The sequence below is a fragment of the Hirundo rustica genome, chromosome 2, assembly GCF_015227805.2.
Source record: "Hirundo rustica isolate bHirRus1 chromosome 2, bHirRus1.pri.v3, whole genome shotgun sequence".
Classification (NCBI taxonomy): Eukaryota; Metazoa; Chordata; class Aves; order Passeriformes; family Hirundinidae; genus Hirundo; species Hirundo rustica.
In genome coordinates this window covers 83,535,170-83,562,945 of record NC_053451.1, presented here as the reverse complement: position 1 = coordinate 83,562,945, position 27,776 = coordinate 83,535,170, and the positions used below count along the sequence as shown (strand labels likewise).

The following is a 27,776-nucleotide window of genomic DNA, read 5'->3' as shown; positions in this document are numbered from 1 at the left end:
CTGGAGTAACATGTAGAGCAGGAAGGTTGTAATGAGCTTAATGGTGTCTTTCTGCTGCTCCTTCATGCTGATCTTCTGCTCCTCTTTGCTTTTCCATGTCCCAGCCCCTATGAGGGTCACTTATGGTCCCATCAGGGCTGTCACTGTTCTGTTGTGGGTAGCCCTGGTGTGAGTGGCCACGCTCCCTGAGTGGTGTCTTTGCCACAGTACCTTCAGGAGGTCTCCTGTTGGCATGGAGCCTCTACTGCCTAGAGCACATCTACAGCCCATCTACAGTACCATCTCCAGTGAGTCACAAACCATGTCTTGTCTACTGTCCCTGCTGGCTGACTCCCGAAGTGTGCTCCAGCAGCAATACTCTGTGCTCCTGGAACCAGTTGAAGGTTTGGTGTTGTTGGGATTTAGGATTTTAACTTCTATTTCTTTCTCTCATGGAATTTGGTCCCATCTGCCACTAAAATCATAAAGACTGATACTTAGGAGAGATTGAAAGAGGTTTCCACAGGAAGCTGGCTCCTCTCTTAGCTGGGGGATTTCTCCTGGAGAGGCAGAGCTACCACGAGAATTGGGCTGGGGAAAAACGGGATAGGGTGGCTCCTAGCCCTCTTGCTTTCCTGACTTTGGAGGAGGATGGTTGAGCTGCTGCTTGATGGGGGAATTCGCTGCCGGAGCCCAGCCCTGCCGTTTTCTCCTGCCAAGGGTGAGCCTTTGCTCATGAGAGCGGCCATTGAACTGGGACCTTCTTGGCACCCTGCCTCACTGGAAAGGACCCCTGCCATCTGCTTGCGTGCCTCCGGGGGGAAAACTGAGACCTCAAATCTCTCCCCCTTCCCGGAGGGTGTGTCTCCCTGGCGCATGCGGCAGCTGCGGAGGAGAAGCCCTGCTGCTGCCTCAGGCTCTTTTGCTGCACTCTAACCCACACCCCCTGCCTGCTGGGGCTCCCCATGGCTCCTACAACACGTGTGGAGTTTCTGCTACCTCTTGCTTGCTACTCCGGGTGAGCCCACGCTGCCGTTCCAGGCGCGGCTGCGATGTTCCTGCTGCGGCGCATTCCGCCACCCGGCCCATCCGCCACTACCGCGTGAGGGAGAGGCGGGTGGGCCGCGCCACAGCGCCCCCGGCAGGCGCGGGGGAATCGGCGCACCCGGCCTGCCCCGCGGGAGCCCCCAGCGCCCCTGGCGGCTGTGCCCGGAACGGCGGCGAAGGGAAAGCGCCCGCGGCCGGGAAGGGCTCGCTGGGTTTGTGGTTCTGGCTGTTGCTGCTGCCGGCGCGGTTGTTTGTTTGCCTTGTCACATGTACACGTACTAGTAAAGAACTCTCATTCATTTTCCCATAATCCCCTTAATTTCAAAGTTATAATAATTCACAGGGAAGGGGGTCATGTTCTCCGTTCCAGGGGAGTTGCTACCTCCCTTGGCAGACACCGGTCTTTCAAACCAAGACAGGTGTGCACTAGCAGTGTCAGTGCCGCGGTGACATGATTGTGAGCGGCACAGGGCAGTTCATGGCCTCCTCCCAGGCAGGGCGGCCTGCTGCTGAACCCCTGCCAAGTTCATGTCCTGTACTTTCATTGACAGTGCAGTAGAATCACAGGATGGTTTGGCTTGGAAAAGACCTTAAAGATCCTGTAGTTTGAATCCCCTGCTATGGGCCTGGACACATTCTATGAGACCAGGTTGCTCAAAGCCCCATCCAACATGAACACTTCTAGGATCATCCATGCAACCTGTTCTTGAGCAACATGTACCCAGGAATTGTTTGGACATAAATCTTCGAATATCTACATCTCGTGTCTCCAAAACACATGGCATGGTTTTGGATTAAATTAAGACTATTTATGGTACATAACAGCACATATCCAATCTCTTTATCATTTTTTCAAAGGCAACCTAGTAGGTAATTCTTGGTCCTTGAGTGACAAGGACTTCTTCCTTAGGGATTTCAATTGCTCCAGGAGGATAGACACAACCTTGTGTCCTAATTCTGGTGTCCCAGGGGCTGCGTGGTACTTTGTCACCCAGTTGAAATTGGGATAAATGGCTTTCTGCGTGACTGCTATGATGAGTTCCTACATTTGTGTTATCTGGCTCCTCTGCAGCTTCATAGAGTTGAGATTCCCTCTTCCTGGAGTGCAGTTTCAAGTGAGACATTGTACTGTTCTACTTTCCAGATGCCAGGGGATTAGAAGGAATATGATACACCCGATCTACTCCACAATCTTCCCCTCATTCTTCAACAGCTGTGGTTTTGAAATGATTGCTGCTAAGACTAGCCAAGGCTGCATTCCATTATGCCAACACACACGTGTTTGTTGCACCTAGGGTGCCACCTACATTATCTTTCCAAGTAGAAAATCGTCTAGCAACTCCTGACTTTGCTGCTGCATAGACTGGTGGGTGAAGATAAAGGGGGCTGATCTACTTGCCAAACTTCTTTAAACTTCCCATTCTCCCATCACATTTACTGTTTCAACGTTCATACTTTTGATGCATGTCCTGTTATTCCACTGATTTCAAACTGCCTGATTGCTTGCACTATAGCTTCCTGAGGCATGTCTAAGCTGTGTTTCCTCCCTCAGTACATGAGCAGAAATTTCATGGACCTACCTGGCTAAAAATAGCTTTCCTTTGTGCCCACGCTGTAAGCCTCTACTGGGAAGTCTGGCTAACTGGTCAGTCTTGTTACTGTGTTTCTTAAATTGCCTTTAATTTCAGATATTCTTTTTTACATCATGTATTCAAATAGATGTTTCTCTGAGTAGCTGTTGTATGACTTTCAATCTTCTGATGTGGAAAATGGTTTTCCCTGCTGCTGCTGATTAACACGTCTCCAATCTTGGAGCCATTTCTGCACTGCAGTAGTGATCACTCAGGAGGCTGTGTATGTGTATTCTCAGGGCCTCTGGGGCTCCCAGGCATGGTCTAAGGTGAACAAAGGCTGTTAACTTCTGCAAATTCATAGCTGCCTCTTCAGCATGTAACTTCTTGTATGCTGGGGCATTTTATAGCCTGAGGAGTTCAACCTTCATGTTGATTTGCTGGCTTCGGATTAATCAGATCAGGTTGGGGAAAGACAAAGATTACATGGTGCCCATTACTTAGTACTGTTTTGAAGGTTTTTCCTTCAATCAATATCTTGTCAATACCATGGAAAAAATTCTCCAGAGAGGTTGCCTTGAACCCTTGCAGATGCTGCCCTGGGAGATGGTAGGGCTGCGTTTCTACCCCTTGTTACAGCCAGTTCCAGATATATTGGACACCATTCCAGGTGAGGGCAGACCCAAAGCTAGTGTTTGGAAGGTTGCATGGTATCATACAAGGTAGGTTTAGTTTATTTTTCATTTAAAAAAAAAAAAAATGTTTCTCTATATATTTGTAAATTCTAGTCTGGGAAAGATTTCCCAGCTTGCTGCCGAAAATTTGTTGCTCCTTCCACAGGTACAGTTTTCACTTTTTAAAAATAAATGCAGTGATAGTCACCAAAAATTTGTTTTAAACTGGTTTAGTCTCTGCATTTGATGTGACTGTGAAGCCCAGAATAATAAGATCCAGAAGATTTTTTTTTTTTACAAAGAATTCAAGAAAGTCATAAGGCAAGTACCTGTGAAACCCTAAGAACTTATTTCTTTGTGGTGTAAGGCCTGCTTAGAATAGTTTTTCTAAATACTGAACAGTTTTTTTTTAAGTTTAGAGCAGTGCCTTTAAAATACATAGTTGACATGTCAAATGCAGGAGTAACTCAAACACGTTTTGGGAAAAAGATCATTTTGAAGGAAAACATTTACATTTAAAGTTAGACTATATAATTTTAATTGGCCGCATAACAAATGCATTTAGTTTACTCTGTGTACATTTCAGTCACTTAGGAAGTGTCCACATGCTATAAACATCTAAAAATGGCATCCTTAACAGTACTTGTAACGGGAAGGCCTATTGACAGGGGAAATGGTTAGTTAAATGCAGATGTTAATTCTGCTGTACTTTTCTCATAGCTTGCATTCTGTAAAACTCCCATTGCATCTCTTTTTGCTTCCAAATTTTTTGCAGGAAATGGTATCCATTTCTTGATGTGAGTAAAGTATGCACAAAGCTCATTTCACTCTGAGTCCAAGAGTTTTTAATTATAGTAAAATCAAACTTTTTTTTTAGGATAGCGGTTGCTCTTTCTTCGATTAAAAGTTAAACTCAGTATACAAGTTAATCTTTCCATGAAATAAAAGTTATTTTTGATTAAGCACCCATCAATTTAAATGGTAAAAATCTGATCTTAATTATAAAACTGTTTTTTGCTTAACCACATGTTAGCTTGTATATTTGTGAAGAAATCTAACATTCTGAGGATAACATAAAGTCAAACATTTTTTAACTCTGATATTTCCAGGAAAGCAAATCCAAGTGATATCGGTAGAATTACTGGTTTTATGACTGACACAAAAATATTACCCTCTAAACCTTCTATTTCTCGAAAAAGTGAAGTTAGAGTGTTTAGATTTATATTTTGCCACCACTTTTCTTGTTCCCTGTGATTTGGAGGAGAAGAGTAACGTATGTGATGAGGAAAAGAGCTAGTGGTGATAGTAGCAGTATGTGCTGTGAGATGTGGCGAGTAAAAAGTGAGGTGAATGTGTTGGGTAGTGTACAGTGTTTATTAGAGCTGATGCTATTGTTGGACAAACCAGACAGCTTTAGAGTCACACAAGTCATTGTTAAGCTTAGAAATAAGAAGTTTCAGTATAAGCTTTTGGGAGGGGCTTGGAGAAGCCTATGCAGAAAGATTTTAGATAAGGCTGTCTTTTTCTACATTTTATATCAGTATTTTTCAATCTTCTAATTCTTCCTTCACCTCTAGCTACCCATACATGTCTGTATTTTATCTCTTCAATACCAGAAATGCCTTCCTGCCTACTCTGTGTTTCTCATTCCATCCTGGATGCCAGGCATCTTGCAACTGGATCCCAAATTCAGTAGTTACTTCCCCATCTATTCCTTGCTCTCTTCCTCCCCAAATGTTGCAAATAGTTATTGAGACATCTCTTCATCTCAGAGCTGCTTGTCTTAGCCAGCAAATTTGGAATCTGATTTACAGTATTCTTCTCCACCATTCTCACACAAACTTTCAGCTTTCCTTTTTTATAATCTGGCCTTCTGTGAAGGTCAGCTCTTTTCTTTGTATACTAAGCAGAGATGTGGACCTTTTTCCCCCAAACTTCAGGCAAGACTTGTCAGCTCACTACAGCCACAAGATTTAGAATCACAACTCCCCTGCATCCAGATTTCTCCCTCTCTCTCTCCTTCCTTCTCCCTGTCACTGTTGCTTCTACTCATATCCCTTGGGCATTGCCGTTGTATCTTTGCCCATTGCCAGTCCTATATCCTGGCACAGGTCCTTCAGCTTGCAATTCTTACCTGTCCTGTATCCATTCCCATTGCTTTCCTATGGTGTTCTATGAAATGATGAAATTCCTAATAAATGGGTAAATTTATAGTGCAAACTGAAATCTGGCATGTATAATGGCAGATGTGTAATGATTAACACTGTAACATAAAATCTAATTTGGTTTTAAGGAGGTGATGCAGAATCAAAGTGAAGATGATGAAAATGATTCTTAGAGCGGACATGGAGCATTCTTGTTAAAGGTTTTGTCTAAATAGTAGTAGTTTCACAAGATGCACTTTAACTGGAAATGCTTACAGTTCCACTGTGAACACTTTCCAGCTGTTTCTCTGAGCTCATGAACTCACTGAAACTACTGAAGCATTGGTTCAAAAGGGAAGACGTGCCTTTTTCCTCAAGTACTGAAGGATAGGAAGTAAACAGGAGAACCTCTCAACCTTCTTTTAAATCAGAAGTAAAACTTACATCATATTTCTGCCTTGCCATGTATTTGTGCCAACTCCTATGACTCAAATCGTTACAAACACTGTACTGACTCTGGTTTCCTCAGCCCACACTTTCTCCACAGGAAAACCTCATGATAAAACCCAAAGTCTTCCTCTTTCTTTTAGTGCAAGAGGCTGTAGCTCATTTTAAGTACACAGATTGAAGAGCCTGAAGAGTCTTTTCAGCCATAACTGAACAAGCCACAATGAAAGAGTCTGGAAAAACAAAGTCAATTTTACTGTTCAGTTCATGTTTCTGGTTAGATTAAAGATTTTATGTGAACTCTACTATTAGTATACAAACTGTATTGAATTGGTAAGAATTGTGGTGAAGAAGGTAAAAGAAACAAGCTGTGAAACTGTCATCTTAAAAGTGTCAGGAGATGTAGGAGTTCTGCTTACTGTGAATCTTCAGTGTGCTGTTAAAAAAACAAACAAACAGTATTGATCTGGCTCTGTATGCATTGCAAGTGTGTATTTCAAATAAATTCCATTTTAAAGAAGGAATTTATAAATGAAGATCCATGTTCCATTAATTTGTTCAACATAAATTATAATTTAACTTTTATTCCTGAATCAGAATGAGGATTATTTACCGGTCCAGCAGTTGAGGTTTGGGGACCCATGTCTATGCCAGTCATTACACAATGTCTGTCAGATCACAAATTTTGGGTTCTTAGTACTTCCTCATTCCTTGTGCTAAAACTTTGCCATGGTTCACCTAGCACGGATTGCCCTAATCTTTTGCCCCCTGAACCTGCTGCTACACTTTCTGTTTATCCTCTGAGCCGCCCACCACACCAGGATTACTCTTCCTTCCAGTCCTCCCTGCCCCAATCCAAGAGGCCATCAGAGATGACAAGTGTGGGGATGCAGACCAAACAAAATGCTGATGTTTCTGGACTGTTTGTTGTGGAGTGAAGCCTTTAATCTATCATCTTACACACTTTATTGCTGTAAAAAGTGTTTTACTGATGTGGGATGAGCAGAAAAAGCACACAGCCCTTGAAGTCACATCCCAGACATCACACAATCGCCCTGAAAACATTTCTTCCTTTCTCTGCACTAGACTGGACAGGGTGCTGAACTGCAGAAGTGCATGTAGAGGTTTGACTGCTTGTGATGTGGCCACTGTTTTGAGGTACACACTTCTGGCCAAGAGCCTTCATGGATGTCAGAAAGATTCTTGTCAAGAACTGCTGAAGCTATTGCTAGATGTAAGCACAGAAAACCTTGAGAAGTAGTGAGAGCTTCAACACTGGAAGAGGGAGCGGTGCTGACGTACTGGCTTTGATCTTTGGAGGATGTTATGAAATTTTGCAACAGACCCTTGCAGACTGAGAGGAGGGCTAGGATGTAAAATGCAGAATTATGAGAATAAATATTTGTGTGCATCCAAGGTATCCTAGCCAAATTGGACCATCCCAAATGTGGTTTTACACGGGGTTCTTGTAGCTTTCAAATGTTGAATATAACACAATTTGACTAGTCACTGACACCCACAGTACTGAATACTAGTCATAGCAAAACTTTGGAGAGTATCTATATTGCTTTTCAACTAATCCAGACATTCTTGGAATCAGATTCACTTTATTTAATTATCTATGATGCCAGCCAGTACCAGGAGGGTTTCTAAGAGGTGTTACAAAGGTTAGGTTGTTGGTTGTCCAGGCATATATTTTATTATCTCTAAGTTTCAAAGAAATAAACTCAGTATTTACAGGGCCAAGCTGTCCTTTGGTTTATTTTACTTTAGCATGATCAAAACCAAAGTGTCCATTAAAATTCCACTACCACATTGCATTGTAATGTAAAATGAGAATTAATATACATTAATAAAGTTAATATACTTTTATGCTACAAAAACTGATTGATATAATAGTTAGGGAAGGGAACTTAGGGAGGAAGAGTAAGTGTGAGCCTTGTGGTCAGAATGCACCTGGTTATGGAAATTCAGGGTGTGTCAGTAGTAGCTGCAAGGCTTGTCAGCTTTGTGAAAGTTTAAAGTCCTGTCTGTTGAACAGAAAGAGCTCCTGTTTGAAGCTGTAGACTGTGAGCAACATGCAGTTAGAGAATTTTGGTATCTTAGGCTTATAAAAAATGAATTCTGACATTTCTTATGCCAAGACAGCACTTTGGAAGTGTCTGAATGCAAAGCAGGTGTGCAGTGCCTTCTTGATCTTGGAGATTTGAGATTTTCCTAAGTCTGCTTCAGAGCTCCTGATCCGACCCCCTGACCATGGAGGCAGCAATAGAGATCAGAGAGGTCTTGGTCCATTGTGAGCCTCCCTAGAGGAAAAGGGATTACACTGAGACCTGGGAAGAGGGGCAGGGTTGCTCCTTGCCTTCTCCAGGGCGTGAGGAACAGGCCTGGCTTCAGCAGATGCTCTGTTGATACAAGAGAAGGCAGTGGCAGCAGTGGCCCTGGGCTGGCCTTGATGACATCAAGTAACTTCATGTCTAATGCACAGAGTGACCTCAGCGTGGTTTAGGGTTGCTGTGAGGAAGGTGCCATGAGCTCAAGACCAGATAGATACCTAGAAGGGTGAAAAATTCAGCATGCATGAGCAAGAACTAACCGAGCTTTAAATAACTAAGGCAAGAGAATTCAATCAAACATCTGTGGCCTTTGTCAAGGGTACACTGCACATGGATGCAGGCAAGCCCTTGCTTCTGTCTGCCAGTTGTGTGTTGCCTTAGTCCCTGAACTGACACAAAAGGTAACTTAGTAATAATTTAAATGTTCACTAACTTTAGTAATGCATTTATGTTTGGTAAGGGCAAGTGCAAAGTGTAGCAATAAGCATAATATATGGCACTTGCAGTCTTGAATTGTGGTGAGGTCCTCCTGAAATTACAGGTAGGAAAAAAATGAACAAAAAAATAAATACATCCAATGACTTTTGGTTACTTGTCATGTGGATTCAGTACCTTTGTTACATTTTGCAAAACCCTTTTTCTCTCTTAACTACTTCCCATCCCAGTGCCCCCAGACCTTGTCATTTCTTGGTGGAAGTGCCATGCTTCCATCAACCAAATGTCCTTCTAACAGCTCTTGTTGGTGTAGCTTAGGTTTCTGCTTACAAATGTCAGGAGACAGAGTGATGTATTTCAGTTCTTATTTGTAAAAAAGAATTACAGATGGACAGAGTGACTTATTTTATCTGCAGTTCTACGACTTTGTAGCACAAGGAGTATAATCCAGTGGCTAGGATTGGCCCATGTCACAGAACCATAGGCTGCTGAAACTGGGGGACACCCCTGGAGCCCTCTTAGTCCCAGCCCCTGCTTCAGAAGAGTCAGCCACTGCAGGTTGCCCAGGACTGTGGTCAGCTGGGTTTTACTTATTTTGAACGTGGGGTAGTGGTTCTCTCTGCAGGAAACAACTTTCCCCAAAGCACGTGTTACAAACCAATTTAACACAGAAGACCACAGGAAAGTAATAAAACGGATTGGACCCAGAAAGGTTCAAAATATACCCAAAAAATGTGATTAAAACCAAACGAGGTTAGATTTTGGTGCCAAAAAAAAAATAATTAAAAAAAAAGTTTAATCTAATAGTAATAGAGGCAAGAAGGAAGGAAGAGAAAAGTATGTGTGTGGATGGCGTGGGGGGACAGGGAAAGAGTGACAGGGCTTTGGCAAAGCATATCACCCTTCCAGGGGTCCCAGTGATGTCTCATTGCTCCCCTCCACCTGGTCTTCTTGGTGGTGCGGGTCCCCAGTCACAACACCATGCTGAAAAGTATACAGTCCTGTGGATTAATATATGTTTTGGGCAGGTGGGAGTGCCCACATGCCTCTGAGGGGTCTGGGTTTGACGCTGTCCCTTGCAGCACTGTGGCTCTGTTGCATCATACTGCAATGCTCTGGTACAGGGTCTGGGGGGACTTTGATGGGCCATGACACCCCCTTCTGCTGTGGATATGCTTTTCCCTGGAGGAAGAAGCCCCTCAGCTGTGCTCCTCTGCACATTGGAGGATGGGCGTTCACTCTCTGCCCAGAGACTTTATCACCCCACACCCCCCAAACTTCTCTTCCCCACTGCCCTTTGGTGTGAGGGTCTGTCAGCTGATAGCCCTGGGCTATGGCCTCATCCCAGAAGATAAGATTGATTCCTCTTCTCTCTCCAGACTTGAATTTACTTTGTCTCATCTCCATCACAGAGCACCTCAGGGCCTCAGTCAGAAGGCCTGTTCAGGGTGTGGTGGTGTTCTCTGCAGCTTTTGTAATAGGGTTTTGTCTAATAGGCAGAGGTCCTTCACGAAGATGTTTAAGCTATAAATTACAACATTCAGTCTCTGACAGCATGGAGTAATACTTCAGCTCTTTCCGAGCTGCCATCAGTGGCAGTGTCTTGGAAGTTCTTTTAATCTTAAGAAGATCTGGGGTCCGTGGATTTTCTATTTGATGTTGTTTTGCCCGCTGAGTGCTATCACCAAACATCCCAGCTGCAGTTTGGAAGGGAACTGGTCACATCCATTATGGGCATGAAGAATTACAAACTGTAAGAAATGAACCAGACTGCAGCAGACAGCTCATCCCTGGTTGGGTTATGATTAACATGCCATATATTTGCTTTTATTCTTGGTACCAGATTGGAGGGACTCACAGGAGTTCTTAGTTTTGCAAAGTTCTCTCTTACCCTTTCTTATAAGCAGCTCAGCATTTGGCAGGACTGTTGCCATCATGTTACTTTTCTGGCTTTGCAACTGACTCCATTCTTCTGTGTGCTTTCTGCTGATTTAGAGCTATTCATTCTGTCCTCTTATTCCTATGTCAAATCCTCCCTTGGAAAACTGCTTATAGTGCATAATAGCTCTAAGAGCTCCATTGTGTTTTCCTACTTTCTATAGTGTAAAGTGACAACAGAAGTTGCCTACTCCACAGGAAACTTTTTAAGCAAGCAAAATTCCCTAAACTGTGCATCAAAATCTGAGGTTTTTTTCCTTTTCCAAATGCGTTATTTTACCATGTTTTGTTTAAAAAACCCCTCACATTTCTAGTTATTTTAATAAATAAATTTGAGTCAAAATACGGCCTTGTAGACTTCTTAAAAGTATTGAATTTCCATTTTTGAACAAAAGAAACAGTAATTCAAATACTAAACAAGTCTGAAAGCTCTTTACTAGCGGTCAGATCAGGAAAAGATTAGGCCACAGAATTGCCTAACTTTTTATGTACTGTGTTTTCAAGATAGGTCAAATAAATTAACTTTTCAGGGAAGCAGCTTTTGGATTACTGTACAAAAAATAAATGTGATCATTATTAGGCTTGTCTTATGTGTCTCTTTGAGGAAGAAATAAATCTTTTTATTGGTTATGGCAGAGAACTAGCTGACCTTATTCCCATTGGTTACATTAGTGAATGCTCCAGATGTGCAGAAAGCAGATGCTCCCCCAAATGTAAAAAATTAACTTTGCTTTTTATTTTGGCTGATTTACAGCTATTATTCATATTTGGGGCATATTTATTTCAGGTAGGAAGCGGCTTCATTTGCTAAACAGAATTTTGTGCAAAGTTCTTTGGTTTTTTAACTTGCTCTGCAGTGAAACCAAACTTGACAACTGGTAACGATAGGGTACAGGGTTTGAAAAAAACAGTGGGATTTAATTTCATGAGACTTTGGGCAGGGCTAATTATAAACTGTTGCTTAGCAGTGGGAGGATCAGCTTTGCCTGACACACAGATCTTGCCTGCAAACCTCTGCGCTGGCTGAGAGGAAAGAGTACAGTTTTAAGTACTTCCAATAGCTGTCCACCTGTGTGTATGTTTCACATTCCAGGTTCTCCATTTAAAGCCTTTAGGGACACAGTCCTCATAGTAAGATACGGAGAACCAAGTCACCATTCTCCCAGATTTTTTATAATTAAACTGCCCCTTTTGGTTTTGCCTGCATAGAACATTCAAAAAAGTAATTGTCTGAATGTGAGATGAGCAGTAAAAGACTTCTGTTGTAGGTAACTAATGCTGCTGGGGCAAAACCTGGATCGAAATCAAGTGCTGGTAAGCCTAAAAACCAACTGGAAGGGATGTAGTGTCTATCTTCTCTTATTCAAGGTGTTTCTTAAACAAGTCCCAGTGTGTTGGCCTTTTTCTGTTTTCTACAGGTTCTGTTATGGTTAGGTGTTGAATGTTTTTACTCCTTGTATTTTCAGTCCCCTGAGAAGAAGGAGCACAAGACATAGGCATATAAAATCCAGTTATCCAGTTTTCATTCTGGAAGTTGGAGAAGTTGCTTTTTGCCTGGCTGCCTGAGTGCTATCAATATGCTTGTTCTGCAAGAGGGCTGCCAGACCTCATGCAGACTCTAGAGACATCAAAGGCATCTTTGAGCTCAAGATTTTTGCGTAAGTCACAAAAAATAAGGGGGTAAGGAGCAAAGCAGACACAAGCTGGGCAGTTACCGACCATATGAAATTTAACAAGAGCAAGTGCCAGGTTCCATGCCTGGGATGGGATAACCCTGGTTCTGTGTGCAAACTGGAGGGCAGGAAGCTGGAAAGCAACCTGCAGAAGGGGACCTGGGAGGTTGGGTTGATGGCAAGTTGAACATCAGTCAACAGTCTGACATCCAGAAGGGCCACTTGTGCCTTGGGGTGCATTAAGAACAGCAATGGTGGCTGTTCAAGGGAGGTGATTATCCCATTCTATTCTGCTCAAGTCCTTGTGTGCAGTTTTAGGTGTCTCAAAGCAATAAAGAGATCAAACTATTAGAGTGTGTCCAGAGGGGAGTGGCCAAGATAATAAAAGGCCTCAAGGGCAAAAATTATTAGGAGTGTCTGAGGTCACTTGGTTTGCTCAGCACGGAGAGGAAAAGGCTGAGAGGTGACTACACAAGAGCCTACAGCTGCTTCAAGGGGTGGGGAGGACAGCAAAGGGGCATGTGCTGTTCTCCTCTCTCTGATTACCTCCAAGAGGACCTAAGGAAAGGGAATGAAGCTGCCTCAGGGGAAGTTCAGATTGGACATTAGGAGAGGGTTCTTATCTGAGAGGGTGGTTGGTTACTGAAACAGACAGGAAGGAACTGGGCATGGAACCAAGCCTGACAGTTCAAGGAATGTCTGAATGAGGCTCTTACTCATACGGGTTATTTATAGTGAGGAGCAGGGTGTTGGGTGATCCTTATGGGTCCCATTTAAGAGGAGATATTCTGTGATTGTAAGTCAGCCAGTGATGGAGTAGCAGGTAATGTCCAGCTGTGGAATGGAGGTAGGATGATCACTGTCACCTGCATCATAGGCCTACAGCTGGAAGACCTGTTGCAACATGCAGGCTCTGTGGGTACCCTGTGGTGTGCAAGGCCCTAGGGAGAGGAGCAGGAAGGGAAGCAGAGGAGCCCTGACATTTTTAGGGAAACAAAATTGAAGCAGTCTATTGCTCAAGTCAGAAAGTTACTTTTGTGGTGATTCATCACAAGTCTCCTTTCTTGGTGTATCACTGTACATGTGACTAATGGAGGAACTTTCCAAAGTTCCTGTTGCCTTCTGCAGTGGAATGTGAGTATGACCAATCTAATACTGTAGCAGGGAGTATCTGAAAGCAGTGACAAGTCTTTGCAGAGGTCTTTGTGCTCTTATTTGCTTACTTTGATCTCTTGAATACGCTCTAGTTCTTCAGCTGTTCAAAGCCTATGTTTGCTCTTTTTGTTTTAGCTACAGTTTTTACCTCAGCAAATACAAACTATGTTGGTTACTAGAGATGGCCTGTTGAACATATGTCTCTTGAGATTCCAGGCATTTGAGCAACAGACATGAAAGGAAAATAGTGAGACACTTCTGAAGTATTCTTAAATCATGCCCCTAGGAGGTAGAAATACCTGCTGTATTGTTCTTTATATGCAATACAGTATCTGCTCTATTTGTACATATCTTTGTTTAGACTAAGAAAATGTTCATAAGCTTAGTTGCTCTGGGTGTTCCTTAAATCTGTAGGGAATGCAACATATTCTTGCTGAATTTTCCTTCTTGCACCCTGATAGTACCTTTGTTCTAGTTCTTTAGCTTTATCTCTTGTTTTCTAACTACTTTTCTTTCCTGGAACAAGCTGAATCATACTGAGCTTTTCTCCTTTTAGACTAAGTCACTGGAGTTCTGCTTTAGTTGGACCCACCCATACCAAAACTTGAGCGAGTACATTTATAAAAGCAACTGTTTTAAAGACATAGCAAGATTTGTCATGAACAGCAGAGAAACACCTTTCTTTGCTGGGAAAGCTGGCTTCCAGCATCGTAGAGTACAGATTATTGTAATGAGTTCTATAAACTAAGTTTTGACATTTTTTGCTACTTTATCTCAAAAAAAGTAACATACATGAGGAGCCTGATACCTTGCTGCATGCTTGGAAAACAGAATTTTGGTTTCAATATAATAATTCCAGCCAATTTTTTTTTCCTTTATTGACTCTCAAATTTGTCTATTCCTCTGTCAAAGCATTTTTTATGTGAGCTTGGCAGTCAGCAGTCTCATCCTAAATTATTTCTCTGTGAAGCTCATGTGCAAAATCCCTTAAAATAGCAACGTCACTGAAAACACACCCTTTTACAAAGGTTTCCTTCTCTTGAGGGAAACCACTGCAGCTGAAGCTATTCCGAGTTCCTGGACTCTGTTTCCTCCTGACAGTGGGAAACTCTTCCTATGTCCTTTTCTGCTCCAGGTAAAATTTCAGCCGCACAAAAGCATAAATTTGAGCGTATGTGCTTTTTTTTTTTTTTTCCCCATCTGCCTGAAAATTAACAGGGCTCTGGAAATATACACAAATGAGTGTAATGTTCATTGTGTTAGTGATATACCTTGAATTTGAGAGAGATGGTATTATCAGTTCGCAATGGTTCCTCCTCTGGTAGAGTGTTTTGAGGAGTGTGCATCTTCAACAGATTCCTCTGCCTGCCCTCTTGGAGTTAGACTACCAAATTCTGATCAGATCCTGTCTGATCTGAGAGGCATACCTCTCAGAGGACTGTAGCCTGAGAGATGGATGTACTTGAGAACAAGCAAACTAGAATTCAGATTTGAGGAACAACTCATATGCCTGTTAAAATTTCTTGTGCATGCTTTGACCATTTTTTTTTTTTTGCCTGTCGATATGGAGGTTTCTTCAAAAGAGTAATTTCAGAAGTAACTGGCATTTGTGTCTTAGCTCCTGCTAATTTTACAGAGGTTTATAAAATTATATTGCAAGTTGATGTGACTTCAGGTAAATGACCTGCAAATATTTTGCATTCTCTGAAGTAATTTCTTGTGATCTAACAGAACTTGTGGTCTCCACCTGAAATAAGGAACACCAAGTACAGCATCTTCTTGCTTTCTGTTCCAGATCTGTACCTACTTCTTTTATCCAGGAGATGTTAAATGTGCTTTGCTCGTGCACCACAACAAAGCCATCAGCCACCTCTGTTTCTGTGAAAGGGCTTGTCACAGACCAGGCAGGCCTGTCTCCTTGCTTGGCTGTGAGCAAGGTGTTTTTCAGTTCAAATGTTACAGTATGGGAATCACTTCCTAAACTTCAGATTTCAGTTTCTGCTGTAGCAGTTCAGTTGGCCAGAGTCCACACTTTTTTTATTCTATTCCAGTTGCCTCCCTATTAAAAAAAAAAAAAAAATCTAACTCTCCTTTATTTTCTGGAAAAAGAGCATTATTAGGGCGGTTATTTGAGAAGGAAAAGGGATTTCAATTTTGACCTCAGTTACAGTGAAAGACGTCACCAGGTATATAAACATCCATCATTATTACACTCATGACTTGTTGTACTTGGTCTGTTGCGTAAGTGAAAGGTGCGTTTTGCTTGTGGTTTGATTTTGATGTTTATATTCCTCTCTTCAGACCTCGCAGTAGCTGGTTCTGATGCTTCTTTGGTGGTTACATTCTTAGAGGAAAAGCCAGCCACATAAATGCTTTATGCAGGTGTCTTCTGAATTAAGGTTGTTTCTGTCTGGAAATAAATTTTGCTCTGGCTGCCTTGATACTCAGTAGGTAGAAAAAGTCTTCCAGCTTCTATGGGGCAGAAGCAGTTTATTTGGGTGTCTTTTTCTTGAATACCTGGTATCTACTTTCAGGCCTTTTTCTTATTCCATGCTTCAGTGAAAGTAGGGATGATGAAAAATTAGAAACACCCATGCAGTTGTTTTAGCTATCCACTTACCTTACAAGCCTCTGCTGCTGAGATTACACCACTACATTTGTGCTGTGAAACCAGTTTGTGTCATGTATGTCTTGAGTTGGTGTGTTTGCTGTTGGCTGGGTAAGCAGCAGTAGCTCTAGCTACTGATTTAATACAGCAAGAGACTGTTCTTTTCCTAAGGGCTGAAAACAGAATCTAATCTCCCTGGAGTGGAGACCCCATAGTGGTGCCAGCTGCATTTAGCTGTGTTTTAGGAAGTTGAAAAGACTGCTCAAGATCATATGTGCTAATATCTTAACCACCTTCATACTGCTAACCCTTACAAACCCGTGAAAAATAATTTTTAATGCCAAGATATTAACTCCATTACAGAAGTTTCATAATGGCCCTTGTGCTCCAAAACCCTTCTTCAGACTTGAATCTTTTATGTTCTCATGCATTGGAGCTGTCCCCCAGCTTATTTTGTGGCTCACTGGAAAGAAGGGTGGGAAAGAAAATGCTGTGAATGCACTAAGAAAGCACACAATAACAGTGGCAAGAAAAAAAGTGCATTATTGGTTGCAGGGATGCATGTTCCAACCCTTCAGGTCATTTCTACAGAGCCAATTTTTATGGTGGTTCCTTTTTTTTTTTCTGAAAAGACATGTGAATAGTGACATCGAGAAATAGAGAACAATGTCTGCCTTCAACCCTGACTCAAAATATTCTTCAAGATTGACTCAGGAAGCAGAAAACATACCTCTAGATCGATCACAGACATGTTTATGACTTTATTAAATGTTGGGTCTGAGTAAGAAAAAGCAGTGTCCTTACTGTTTCCTTTATCTTCTACAGGCCAAGATGACTTCTCCTTAGGAGATGCACTTTTGGAAGGTAGGCAGAAAATTGGCTGCTCTTTTGACTTCTTTCTAGGCATTGTTGCATGACCAAGTATGACAACTTTGCCACATATGGTTTGTTTAAACCTCAGTGGAACAATTCAGCCATGTGTTTGTCAAGATGTTGACCACGTAGAATTCAAATTTGTCTTTTGAAGACTTAAAGATTTCTCTTTGAGGCTAAATTGTCTTGTGGTATAGATTTGATCTTGTGCATTTTGTTGTATAGATGTGTACTTATATTTGTCCTTTGTCCTTCATGTAGCTTTCTGAATAGTGTGCTAAATAGTATTTAATTACTATTTTTTCCCTAACCATACCTGACAGAAAGTACAAAGAAGCCTCTTGCAACTCAGAAGACACCATCATCAAATCTAGGTGAGATCTAATTGGCTCGTAATGCCTTTCACTGTAAAATCAAGTGTAGTGTACATACCAATTTGAGATCTTGAATTTTTCAATTTAGTGGCACACAGGGTTGTGATATTTCTATAAAAGAAAGCAGTTCCCTACCAGCAAAAGGGTTTCTTCATTTTGGAATCTGCTCTCAGAAATATATTTTGTGATTTCACAAGCTTTAAGGCCCTGTGAGAATCCCTTCCGTTGGCTTTATCTACATGTTTGGAGCTTGCTCACATTGAGTTGGCTCTTGACAGGTCCCATCATCTCCAAAAGCAGCAAATCACTTGGCAGGTAATGCCTGATAACTTTGTGGCCCTCTTCTATGAGTCACTGATGAGTGGGAAAGTCGTTCACTTTTGAGAAAACATTGTGAGGTCCATTTTGTTTAAAAAATAGTCTGAGACTACTTCAGATTTTGCGTGACATTTAAAACTCCATTCTTTCTTTGTAGATGATTTTGACTTGATCCATGCTCTTGATCCTGGTAAGTACCATATTTTCCTGGATACTGCTCAAATGTACCTGTTCCAATGTCTATCCATCCTTTATGACCCAAGTATAATAAGTCACTGAGTTGATTAAGGTAGCAGACTGTCAATAAAAATAATTGCAGTCTAATTATGTTTGTTAATCTTAAGGTTCTGGATCACCAAAACTGTAGGAATTTCAATAATTTCTTAGCCAGCTTCTACTTGTTTCATTGCTGTTTTTTCACTAGATGGCACTAACTCCATTAACTATTACTAATGGAAGTAAATGCTAATTCCTAAGTATTCTCTCCCATTTCAGGAGGTATTTTTAGTAGCACAAGGAAACATTAATCTGCTGAAAATAATTTGAAGGAAAGTACCCTTTCCAGCGTGAAGGCTGTGACAGAACTGTACAGAGATAATTTCTAAGATCTCTTTATTTTCCTATTTTGTGGCGATCCAAATGAAGTGTCATTGTGGGGACTGTATGTCTAGTTCTATTCTCTGTAATTTGTCTGTTTTTCAAGAGAGGTACCAAGCTTTAAATTTGGTTAAAACCTGGTAATTTTAAAAGATAAAAAAGCCAAGTAAACTGTACTTGATAGAAAAATTTGAAGAAGCTCAGCCTTTGAAATCAGATGTGCAAACTAAAATGCTGCATAAGACTTAATGAGTTTTTCTGTGTGTATTCCATCATAGCAAGGATCTGACATGCTGGTCAATGTAGCAGAAAAACTCTTGGTGGCATTAAACACAGTGTTTAGCTGAAATAACCAAAGTAATACAGCATTAGCTAATTAAAGGAAAATTAGATGGGGAAGTTTTGGTACAATATTTTAGGTCAGATTATCTTTCAAGGTCACTACATGCTCTGCTTTTGGTTTTTTCACACTAGTAATTTTGCTCAATTTATTCCAACTCTTATTTGTCTACAGATGATTCCAAGCCACATCCTCCTGCAAACCCTAAAGACACTGGTAAGACTGATCTAACAGGAATTTCTGAATAGTAAAAGTATTTGTTAATCTCTCCTAGTCCCTTTGAACATTACTGTATTATAGTCTGGTTTTGTTATCTTAATATTTTTTATTTTTTTTCTTTCCCTAAATCTCTCTTCTGTGATTAGATAACCCCAAGCGAGATCAACCTAAAGGCTCTGGTAAGGCTTGTAGCACAAACTGTTGGTTTTACTGTCTCAGTTACATTTCTAATAATTGATTCGTGTTAATTGCCTGCTATGTGTGTCATATGTGGCTTACATCAAACACTAAAGATTGAGATAAAGTTGTCTTGCAAATAAGCTTTGCCCCAGTCTTGAAAATTCTTAGCAAACCTGTTGAGTCACTTTCACTTAAAAACAGGATGGTGTGGGGAAGAGACAGGGTGAGACAGTGTGTGTGTATGCTTGGGGCAATGCTGTTCTTGGCTGCCTGTGGTGAAGCACCCATGTAGTGGTGAATTCTTATTCTTTACAAACTGAATCCCTTCTAGTCATGCTCAAAAGCAAGTAGCAACTGCCTATGATCTTTATTCTTAAAGGATCTAAATCAGAGGTAAAGCTCCAAGTTAAAAGACTGCTGGTTTGTTTTTTTTTTTTTTTTTTCCCTTCATTTGAAGGCCTCATTAAGAAATACAATTATTTGTGTTTTGAAAGGTAGGTTTAAAGTGCATGTCCTTCCCTGCCTGTTCTGCTTTAGATGTCCTCTCTGTCTTTGCCTAACCCAGACCAAAACAGATTCAGATGGATGTCGGTGTGATGATGCCATTATTCACAAACATGGTGGTAAAGAGCTGTGGAATGCAAGCGTCACTTCTTGTTTTCACCTGTCTGATTTGCATCAGATGCTTGAATTTGAGTCTTGCCTGCCTCAGTACAGCGCTTTTGGCACCAAACTGAAACATCCTCTGATGCAATACTTTTAGTTTTTCTGCCTGAAACACATTTGCTTTGTGTAAATTAAATATTCATTTGGCAGCAGAAGGAATGAGGAGAAGGTGCCATGAGGGGCACAGGAAGACTCCATGAGGTAGGGCTCAGTGAAAACGGAGAGGGACTACTTCAGTGTCCTGCAGTCAGTCAGAGAAGGGACTCTGTGACTTAGAGACAGAAGTCTGAAGAATCATTCACAGCTGCAGCATTGAAAGTAAATGGTCCTTTTCTGTTCATGTTCTTTCTTTGCTTTTGCAGGACAGTGAGATTTGGGCTGTTAGAGTTAAGCAGCTTAGAGGGCTCCTTGCTTGCTTAACCTGATTTGTGCTACCTGTTCTTGGACACTGACTACTCTCAGTTGTTCAGGAAGTCTAGAGAAAGGAGTGCTGCTGTCAGACTGTGTAGTGCTGAGCTGAAGGGACTTGACATTGTGAGGGCTTTTAAAAGATTAATTGTTGTGACTCGAGTGCTGAGCCTAAAACCACCACAAATTCAGTTGAAAGGTCTTGAGAAGAATTCCGTGTTACTATATACCTTGGTGTGTCTTATGCACTGAACTTGAAACATGGTAATGTTATTTGTATTCTTTTATAGACACATTTGATGACTCAGATCTATGGGATGGCGATCTCCCAAGAGGAGGGAGTGATGGCAGTGGCAGTAATGGTAAGATAGCAGGTTGTGCTTCATATTGGTTCTGTGGCTACCTGAGCTTTTGATTAAAGCTTGCTCACAAGCTGATTAGACATGCTCTAATTTGTAATGCATTTGGTTCTGGTATCTGAAACTTAAGAGCATACTTTCGAGTTCAGAAGTTCTGTCTCTGCCAGAAAAAAGCCCCAAATATTTAAGGGGTAAAACTGGTCTAGAGCAAAAATTTGCAGTGATTTTTACTGTAGTGTGAAGAAAGATGGCTTCTAAAACTGAAATGTGAATGCAGTACTTCAAAATTCATGATGAATGTAGTTTTGAAGGTCATCCAAGTGTTATCTTTGATCTTCTATGACATACTCTTAGATTTTTTTAGTTCTTGTAGTTAGAAAGTCTGGGAGTGGGCCAGAGGAGGGTCCATCTTGTGTTCTCAAAGTTCTCCTTTGTCCCACAGCATGAACTAATCTTTACACTTCCAAGTGATCCTTAGTCTTCACCTCTTTACTGTGGTGGTGGTGAGGCAGGTGAGAGGTGAGGAGGTGAGTTGTGAATGCTCCATCCCTGGAAGTGTTCAAGACTAGGTTGGCTAGAGCTCTGAGCAACCTGGTTTAGTGAAAGGTGTCCCTGCCTGTGGCAAAGGGTTTGAAGCCCTGTTATTGCTAAGGTCCCTAAGGTCCCTTCTCCACCATATGATTCTACTCTGAGCAGTATGAAACCATTTCATAACTTGCTAAACTTTTTTTTTTTTTTTTTTTTTTTATAATTTACTATGTCTAACTAATTGGTGCATTACTGCAATTTTACTATTTCCAGATCAGAGTTAGTTTAGTGATCTTGATGGGGTTTGGGATGTGCTAATGGTTACTGACTTCTCTGGAGAGTTGTCCTGGGTAGGGATTACTGATGCCACTTTTTTGGGTAGCTTTCCCTGCCCAAGGTTCCTTTGTGGCAATACTTGAAAATTGGAAGGGGCAAGAAACATCTGTGGTGATTTCATCTGCACAGGTTCCTGCCTCAGTGGTACAAGTTGCACAGTGACAAATAGAGTTAGTATTTATAGAACTTCTGGCTTGCTTGTGAAGAGGATTGCAAAGGCATTTAGTAGGTGAGGGTGGGATTTTAGGAAAAGATAGTTCTGTGGAAATACAGCTGAATGTTACTCTGAAGTGATATGAGTTCTCTGAGGTGGTGCACAGGCTTATTGAACCAGATTCCGCAGATATTATGTGGTCATTTTGGAGAAGTGCTGAGCACTCAAGGCTGGAGTTGGCACTGCTCTGAGCCATGCTTTGAAAGCAGAAACTTTCAGGGCCAGTTTAGCACTGTATGGATACAATAGATGGTTTGCAATTTTGCATAATTAATTGACAAAAGGTTTGTCAGTTATGATACAAGTGTTCTTTAGACATATAAAATGTAAACTCTCCATTCATTTTTACAGAACGAAAGGGCCCAACTCCAAAAACTGGCCAAGAAGAGGAGGGTAAATGCATGAATTTGTGTGTATTACGGTGTTTGGATGTATGAAGCTTGTTTTCTTGGGGTTTCTATTTACTGACCTTCTGCTAGAATGATCACTATTGGGAGTGGGTTGCAATTAAAAAGTTTTTGTGCAGTCTGGAGTTCTTTCTTTTAAGCCCTGCTTCCAGTGTCCTTTAATATTTCTATGTTACAAATGATTGCTAAGTGTTAAGGTCTGAGATGCTGGTGCAGTGATGGTGTGCATACAAAATAGATATGGCTATGAAATGGTTGCTTTTTTACTTAGTGGAACTTAAAATGGGCATGCTTAAGTCCCTTAACAATGGGCATTGCTAAGAAATCAATAAAATGAGATTATTCACTTTTCATTATGCACAGAGTTGATTATTGCAAGTTCATGTAATTTCAGTTTAATGGATTTGGGAAGTGTTCACAGGGTTTACTTTGAGACAGTACTTTGACTTGGCTTTCAGTTCTGAAAAATGTACACAAGTGTCTCTGTTTTTTCAGCCTCTCCGGGAGCAATAGCTGGAATTATAAGTGCTGTGGCTGGTAGTGCAGTTGCAGCCGTATCTGGTTTCATTGCTTATCAGAAGAAGAAACTCTGTTTCAAGCAAAGCGGTAAGAATTCCAAATTAGTTTTGTTTTCTACTGTCTAAAATAGAGGCATTTTTGTATTTATATGTGGACTATAAATTGATCCTATGCATAAGGAAGTTGTGATAACCCAGTGAATTTATGTTCAGAGGGAGTAACATGTTCCTGTGTTCCTAGTATGTTCCTACTAGTCATCTAAGACTGAAGAATTCCTTGCCCAAAAATAAGAGTTTCAAAACTAGTAGGACTTAAAGATTTACATTTCTTAAAATAAAAGCACTTATTGCTAAAAAATAAGCAGGAGAGACTGCAAAAAATACTTTCAAAGTAGAATCAAGTGGAGGTTGGGGATTAGAGACTTTTTCATGCTGAAAAATACTTTATAGTTTCTAATTTTGTAAATTTTGCCTTTGTGTCTTCACTTGCCTACTTACTAGTTTTATGGCAACTTAAGCCAGTGCTCATCCCCAAATGATTCTGCTGCAGTTATCTATTGCTTGCTTCCTTTCCACCTAAAGAAGACATAACTTGGATCAGAGAACTTTGGGATTACTGAGGGTGATAAGAGGGCCAGAAGCTTTGGTTTTGTCTGTTTCAGTCTTCTGAGTATTTAGGAGAGGAATAGACCAGTCATTCAGCCAGACACTGGCTGTTTTGTAATTTGAGAAGCTTGGAAATGGAAAAACATCTCTGCCATGCATGCTAAAATTAATGTGCACACAAAACAGGGCAACTCAACTATCAGTAGCCCATTTTCTTCACTGCTATTTCTTCTCTCAAATTATCTCTATTTATCAAGAACCTGAAATATAAGAGAATTTGAATGCTAAATATCTGTTCTTTTTTCCCAGCAGATGAAGAGAATGTGAATATGGAAAGCCATAGAGGAGCACAATCTGAGCCACCTGGTAAGACAAGAATCTAGACGGAATATCAGTTCTTTGGTGGGGACCCTATTAAATGCACTATTGACATCTGACATACTGGAGAAGATGAATTGTGCTGTTTTGTTTGGAAAAAAAAAGGCAAAAAACCTCCAAACCCCCCAATTTTGGCCGAATAGGAGGTAACAGTGTGCCTAGGTAGCCAAGAAGGTTGGTGCCATCCTGGCCTGTATCAGCAATAGTGTGGCCAGCAAGACCAAGTCTGTGATTATCTCCTTGTACTTGGCTCCAGTGAGGCCACACCTCGAGAGCTGTGTCCCCCACCTCAAGAAAGACACCTAGGTGCTGCAGCATGTCCAGAGAAGGGCAATGGATCTGGGGAAGGGTCTGGAGCACACGTGTTACGAGGAGTGACTGGGGGAGTTGGAGATGTTTAGCCTGGAGAAAGGAAGGCTCAGGGATCATCTTTTCACTCTCTACAGCCACCTGAAAGGAGGTTGTAGCCAGGTGTGTGTCGGTCACTTCTCCTAGGTAACAAGTCATAGGACAAGAGGAAATGGCCTCCAACTTTGCCAGAGGAAATTTAGATCGGATATTTGGAAAAATTTCTTTATGAAAAGGGTTGTCAAGCATTGGAACAGGCTGCTCAGAAACTCCTCAGGAAAGCAGAGGAGTTGTCATGCATGGAAGTATTTAAGAGATACATAGATGTGACACATAGGGTCATGGTTTAGTGGTGGACTTGGCAGTCCTAGGGTAAGAGTTAAAATAGGTGTTAAAAGATCTGAAAGGTCTTTTCCAACATAAATGATTCTGTGATTCTATGATTTTACCAAGACAACAAACTTAGAACTGAATCAAGCACTTAGTTCTGACAGTATGGTCACTTTTCTCTAGATTTTACTGAACAGATTGGTTTATTGCCTTGAGAATGTGTTGAAATGTAGGAGCTTGGAGAAAGTGAAGAACTGAATTTTTGCTGCAAAAGTGTCATTAGAGACAATTGTGAAAACACAAGCCTGCTCTGCCAGTGTGACAAGTAACTGCAGTTGGAAGTTTATTAGTGCATATTTTTTCTGATTAGAATCTGAAATGTCTTCTAATTATAAACTGATACAGAACACTGCAATAATGCATACTAAAAAAATTAAGATACTTGGGCAGAGATGAAACTACACTGGAGGCAAAGAGGATTGAACTCACTAGCATGTTGTAGTTAAAATATTCTTTGTTGTGAACAGAGAATGATTCTTGTATGAAAGAACTATCACATAATTAACCTTTCTACAAAGGTGAGAGCTGTAGAAGGATCTCTCTTAGAGCAACGAACACACTTCCATGTATGGTTGTGTAAGGGGTATGGCTGATGGAGCAGGTGATTAGCTCCAGGAATCCATGGATAGAACTGGAGGAAATGGTGTTGGTGAAATTTGGCCTTCTAGCCCTTGTGACCGTCAACAAAGGAAGAGGCACTAACCTCATGCTGAATTTCATTGGTTTTGAAGTACTGAGTATTAAAATCTCAAAGCAGTATATATTTGCAGTATATTCTTCTGTGAGTTTAATCTTAAACCTGCAGAACTGTTTCTGGGGTTTTTTTTAATAATTAAAACAATAAATATGCCTTATTTCTCTCAAGTATTGCATCAGTATGTTATAAACTTTTATCAGTTTCATTATCTTCTTTATGAACACTATAAGCTGTTAAATATATTAAACTCTCAAGTACAAAACATTTTCTTGTGACTGGCTGTAAGGACTGAGGGGACTCAGCTGTCCTCAGTTCAGCTGTGCATTAGGGAAGCAAGTAGTATCATTCAAAGTCCTCTACCAAAGGCAGTTAAAATATGAGCTGTAGTTGGGTTATACTAAAATTCTGGCCAAGATTTACCAGAACTTAAAGTGAAAGGCATTAGATGATGCATACCGTATTTTAATCAGAAAGTCACACTTGGTATGTTATCAAATATGGTTACTTCTGCCTACATACTGATGTCATATTACATCCCAAATTTCATACCTCTGTTACATTTTGCAGACAAGCATGATCATGTGTTGAGCTAAGAGACTGGGTGCATCATGGTGCTGCTCCTGCTCTGAGTTCTGGGAGTCAGCAGATGTTAGGTCTGCTTCTGGTAATAGATGTACATGTATATACACCTACCTTCCAGTTAGAAGCAGTCTCTCATTAGGCCTGGTCACATGGCATAGCAGAGTAGGTCTGTGTTTTTAAGATGTTATGTAAGCCTATCTTTGACTTCCTGAACCTAGGAACTTAGTGTCAGAAGCTTACTTTTTGTTTGAGCAGCCTGTTTGCATGTGCAAGAGCTGCAAGCATGGACTGAGTGCTGGGTTACACTGCAAGCATAGATAGCTTCCCTGATGTAGTAGGATGTGGTTATTTGAGCGAGAGATCTGGGATGTAATGTCCCTTGCTATGCAGCCTGTTGGCTTCACAGAATCAAGCCTCTGCTTACCTAAATCTATCACAATATCAAACACCTACTGAAAGTTGTTAACAGCATAAATTGTTACATAGTAATGTATAACTTACATTGTACACTAACTCAGTGCGCTAATCTTGAATTGTTTTTCTCTTTTCAGTTCAGCGCACACTTCTGGAGAATTAAACTAAAAAAAGAGTGGTGAAGAACACATCTTTGGAACTGGATAAACAACCTGCATTCTGCCAAGAAAAAAAAAAAAAAAAAGGAAACAAAAAAAGCATAATATAAACAGCAGTGCCTGAAGTTTCATGAGAAAACAGCTCTTGTTTGAAACACCTCTGGGACTGTGACTTAGATCTGAGTATGGTTAGCCCTGTGAAGCATTGTTGCACACCAGTACATGGCCTTAATGATGGGAGCGTAGAAGTATGTTGTGCCTTTACATTTTTCCTTTACTCCTCTGACAAATGGGTGTGTCTCAAGTGCATTCAGTGTGTTTAACTTTTCCTTACCTCTCCAAAACCAATATTCAATTATGGATTTAGTTATGTTATTGCTTTCAGGCAATACAAATATTTTTTTGAATAACCTGTACTCAGTGAGTGGACCAACCAACCAAGGTGGTGTATGTTGTGGGCACCTGAAAGCAAACAGCTCACTGTGTATGGATGGTTGATCTGTGTGTGGGTGCTGGTGATCCAATCTGTGTAGCTGCCTGGGCCAGCTGCCAGGGAAGAGATGCTTGTGCTTGAGCATTCAGGAGACAAAAATTCTGTTTTGTTTTTAGATTTTTTTTTTTTTTTTCCATTGCATCTGTCTGGTACAGATTGAGGAAACCCAAGGTTAATGCACACGGAGCCTTCATCCTTTCTGGCTTTTCCTGCTTAGCAAGTACTGGGCTGGTCAGTTGTGGAAAAGCTTGTTTTGCAGATCAGAAACATAATTGGACTTTGTATTTCTGGTGACATTGGTGTTTGGCGTTGTGTAAACAGTTGTGGATGAAGTACTTGGGAGTGGGGATTAACATCCTCAGGCTTTTGTAGCCAAAATCTTAAGAGAAAGTAGTGTTGAATTCAGAAGGCTTATCATACATGTGTAAGGGACAGAAACAGTACCACAGTTCCAAATTACAGCAAGACTGACCAGAACAAACCAACCTCACTCCACAGGCATCCACTGAACAGTAGAAATAGCAAACACGTGGAGTGCTTTTGGACTTGTGAAGGATTCCCCTAGGATGATCAGCTATGGTTGCATCCACCTCTGAAAGCACTTGTGACCCATGCTGTGGTTCTTGAAAGCAGCAAAACATTTCAAGGATCTGTGGAAACATGGAAAACTACAACTCATAACAGCTAAAGGACTAAATCTGGAATAATAATGAGTTCTGTCAGGAAGGAATGGTCTGACCAGTTTTGTTGGCTTTCATTCTAATTGCTTTAAATTTTCATGCGATTTTACCGTAGGTATCTTATTAATGGGCTTCAGCCACCTGACAAAGTTCTACAGGAACATGACGTTTCATGGAACATCTTAAAACTTAGCAATTAATGAATTTGGATATTAAACCTGTAAATATATCTGTACATTCAAATATGAATGTATGTCAAGGATAATTCATTTAAGAATTTCTTGTACATGTTTCTTAGCTTGCAACAAAGCTTTACACAAATGTTAGTGTTTTCTTATGGAATTGATTTGTCTCTTTTTTCCCTACGTTTGCTTTCAGTATAAAAGTGCTTTTAAGTGTGTTTGAGAGTGCAAAAGTGATTCCTACATAAACATTTGATTTATGTAAATACAAAGAAAAGAAATGTACTGCTTGCCTACATGAATAAACAGATATATCTATGTGAAGTATAGAGTAAATAAAAATAAGTCAGTGTTTGTTTGGGATAAAATGGCAGGAGGAGCTCAAACTAGCTTTTAGCTGACCAAGACTCTTAAATCCCTTTTCAGTTTTTGTGAGCCTAAAATTTACTTATTAAGACCTATCAACATTGATAAACATTGTGTTTTTTCTAAAAATAAATTAAA

The 27,776-nt window shown here is 40.8% G+C and overlaps 1 protein-coding gene across 2 annotated transcripts in view; it reads left to right on the top strand.

Moving 5' to 3' along the window:
* CD99 (CD99 molecule (Xg blood group)) overlaps positions 1 to 27,748 on the top strand; it is a 31,878-nt gene extending 4,130 nt beyond the window's left edge. The window contains exons 2-11 of one of the 2 annotated variants that reach the window (XM_040057009.2): positions 16,833 to 16,871; positions 17,204 to 17,254; positions 17,730 to 17,762; positions 18,684 to 18,725; positions 18,875 to 18,907; positions 20,273 to 20,344; positions 21,771 to 21,812; positions 22,322 to 22,432; positions 23,260 to 23,316; positions 25,897 to 27,748. In XM_040057009.2, the coding sequence (XP_039912943.1) occupies positions 16,833 to 16,871; positions 17,204 to 17,254; positions 17,730 to 17,762; positions 18,684 to 18,725; positions 18,875 to 18,907; positions 20,273 to 20,344; positions 21,771 to 21,812; positions 22,322 to 22,432; positions 23,260 to 23,316; positions 25,897 to 25,922 (506 nt within the window). In that variant the 3' untranslated portion in view covers positions 25,923 to 27,748. The remainder of the gene's footprint in view (positions 1 to 16,832; positions 16,872 to 17,203; positions 17,255 to 17,729; positions 17,763 to 18,683; positions 18,726 to 18,874; positions 18,908 to 20,272; positions 20,345 to 21,770; positions 21,813 to 22,321; positions 22,433 to 23,259; positions 23,317 to 25,896) is intronic. The other variant, XM_040057010.2, reaches the window with a different exon arrangement.
* Positions 27,749 to 27,776: the final 28 nt, after the last annotated feature.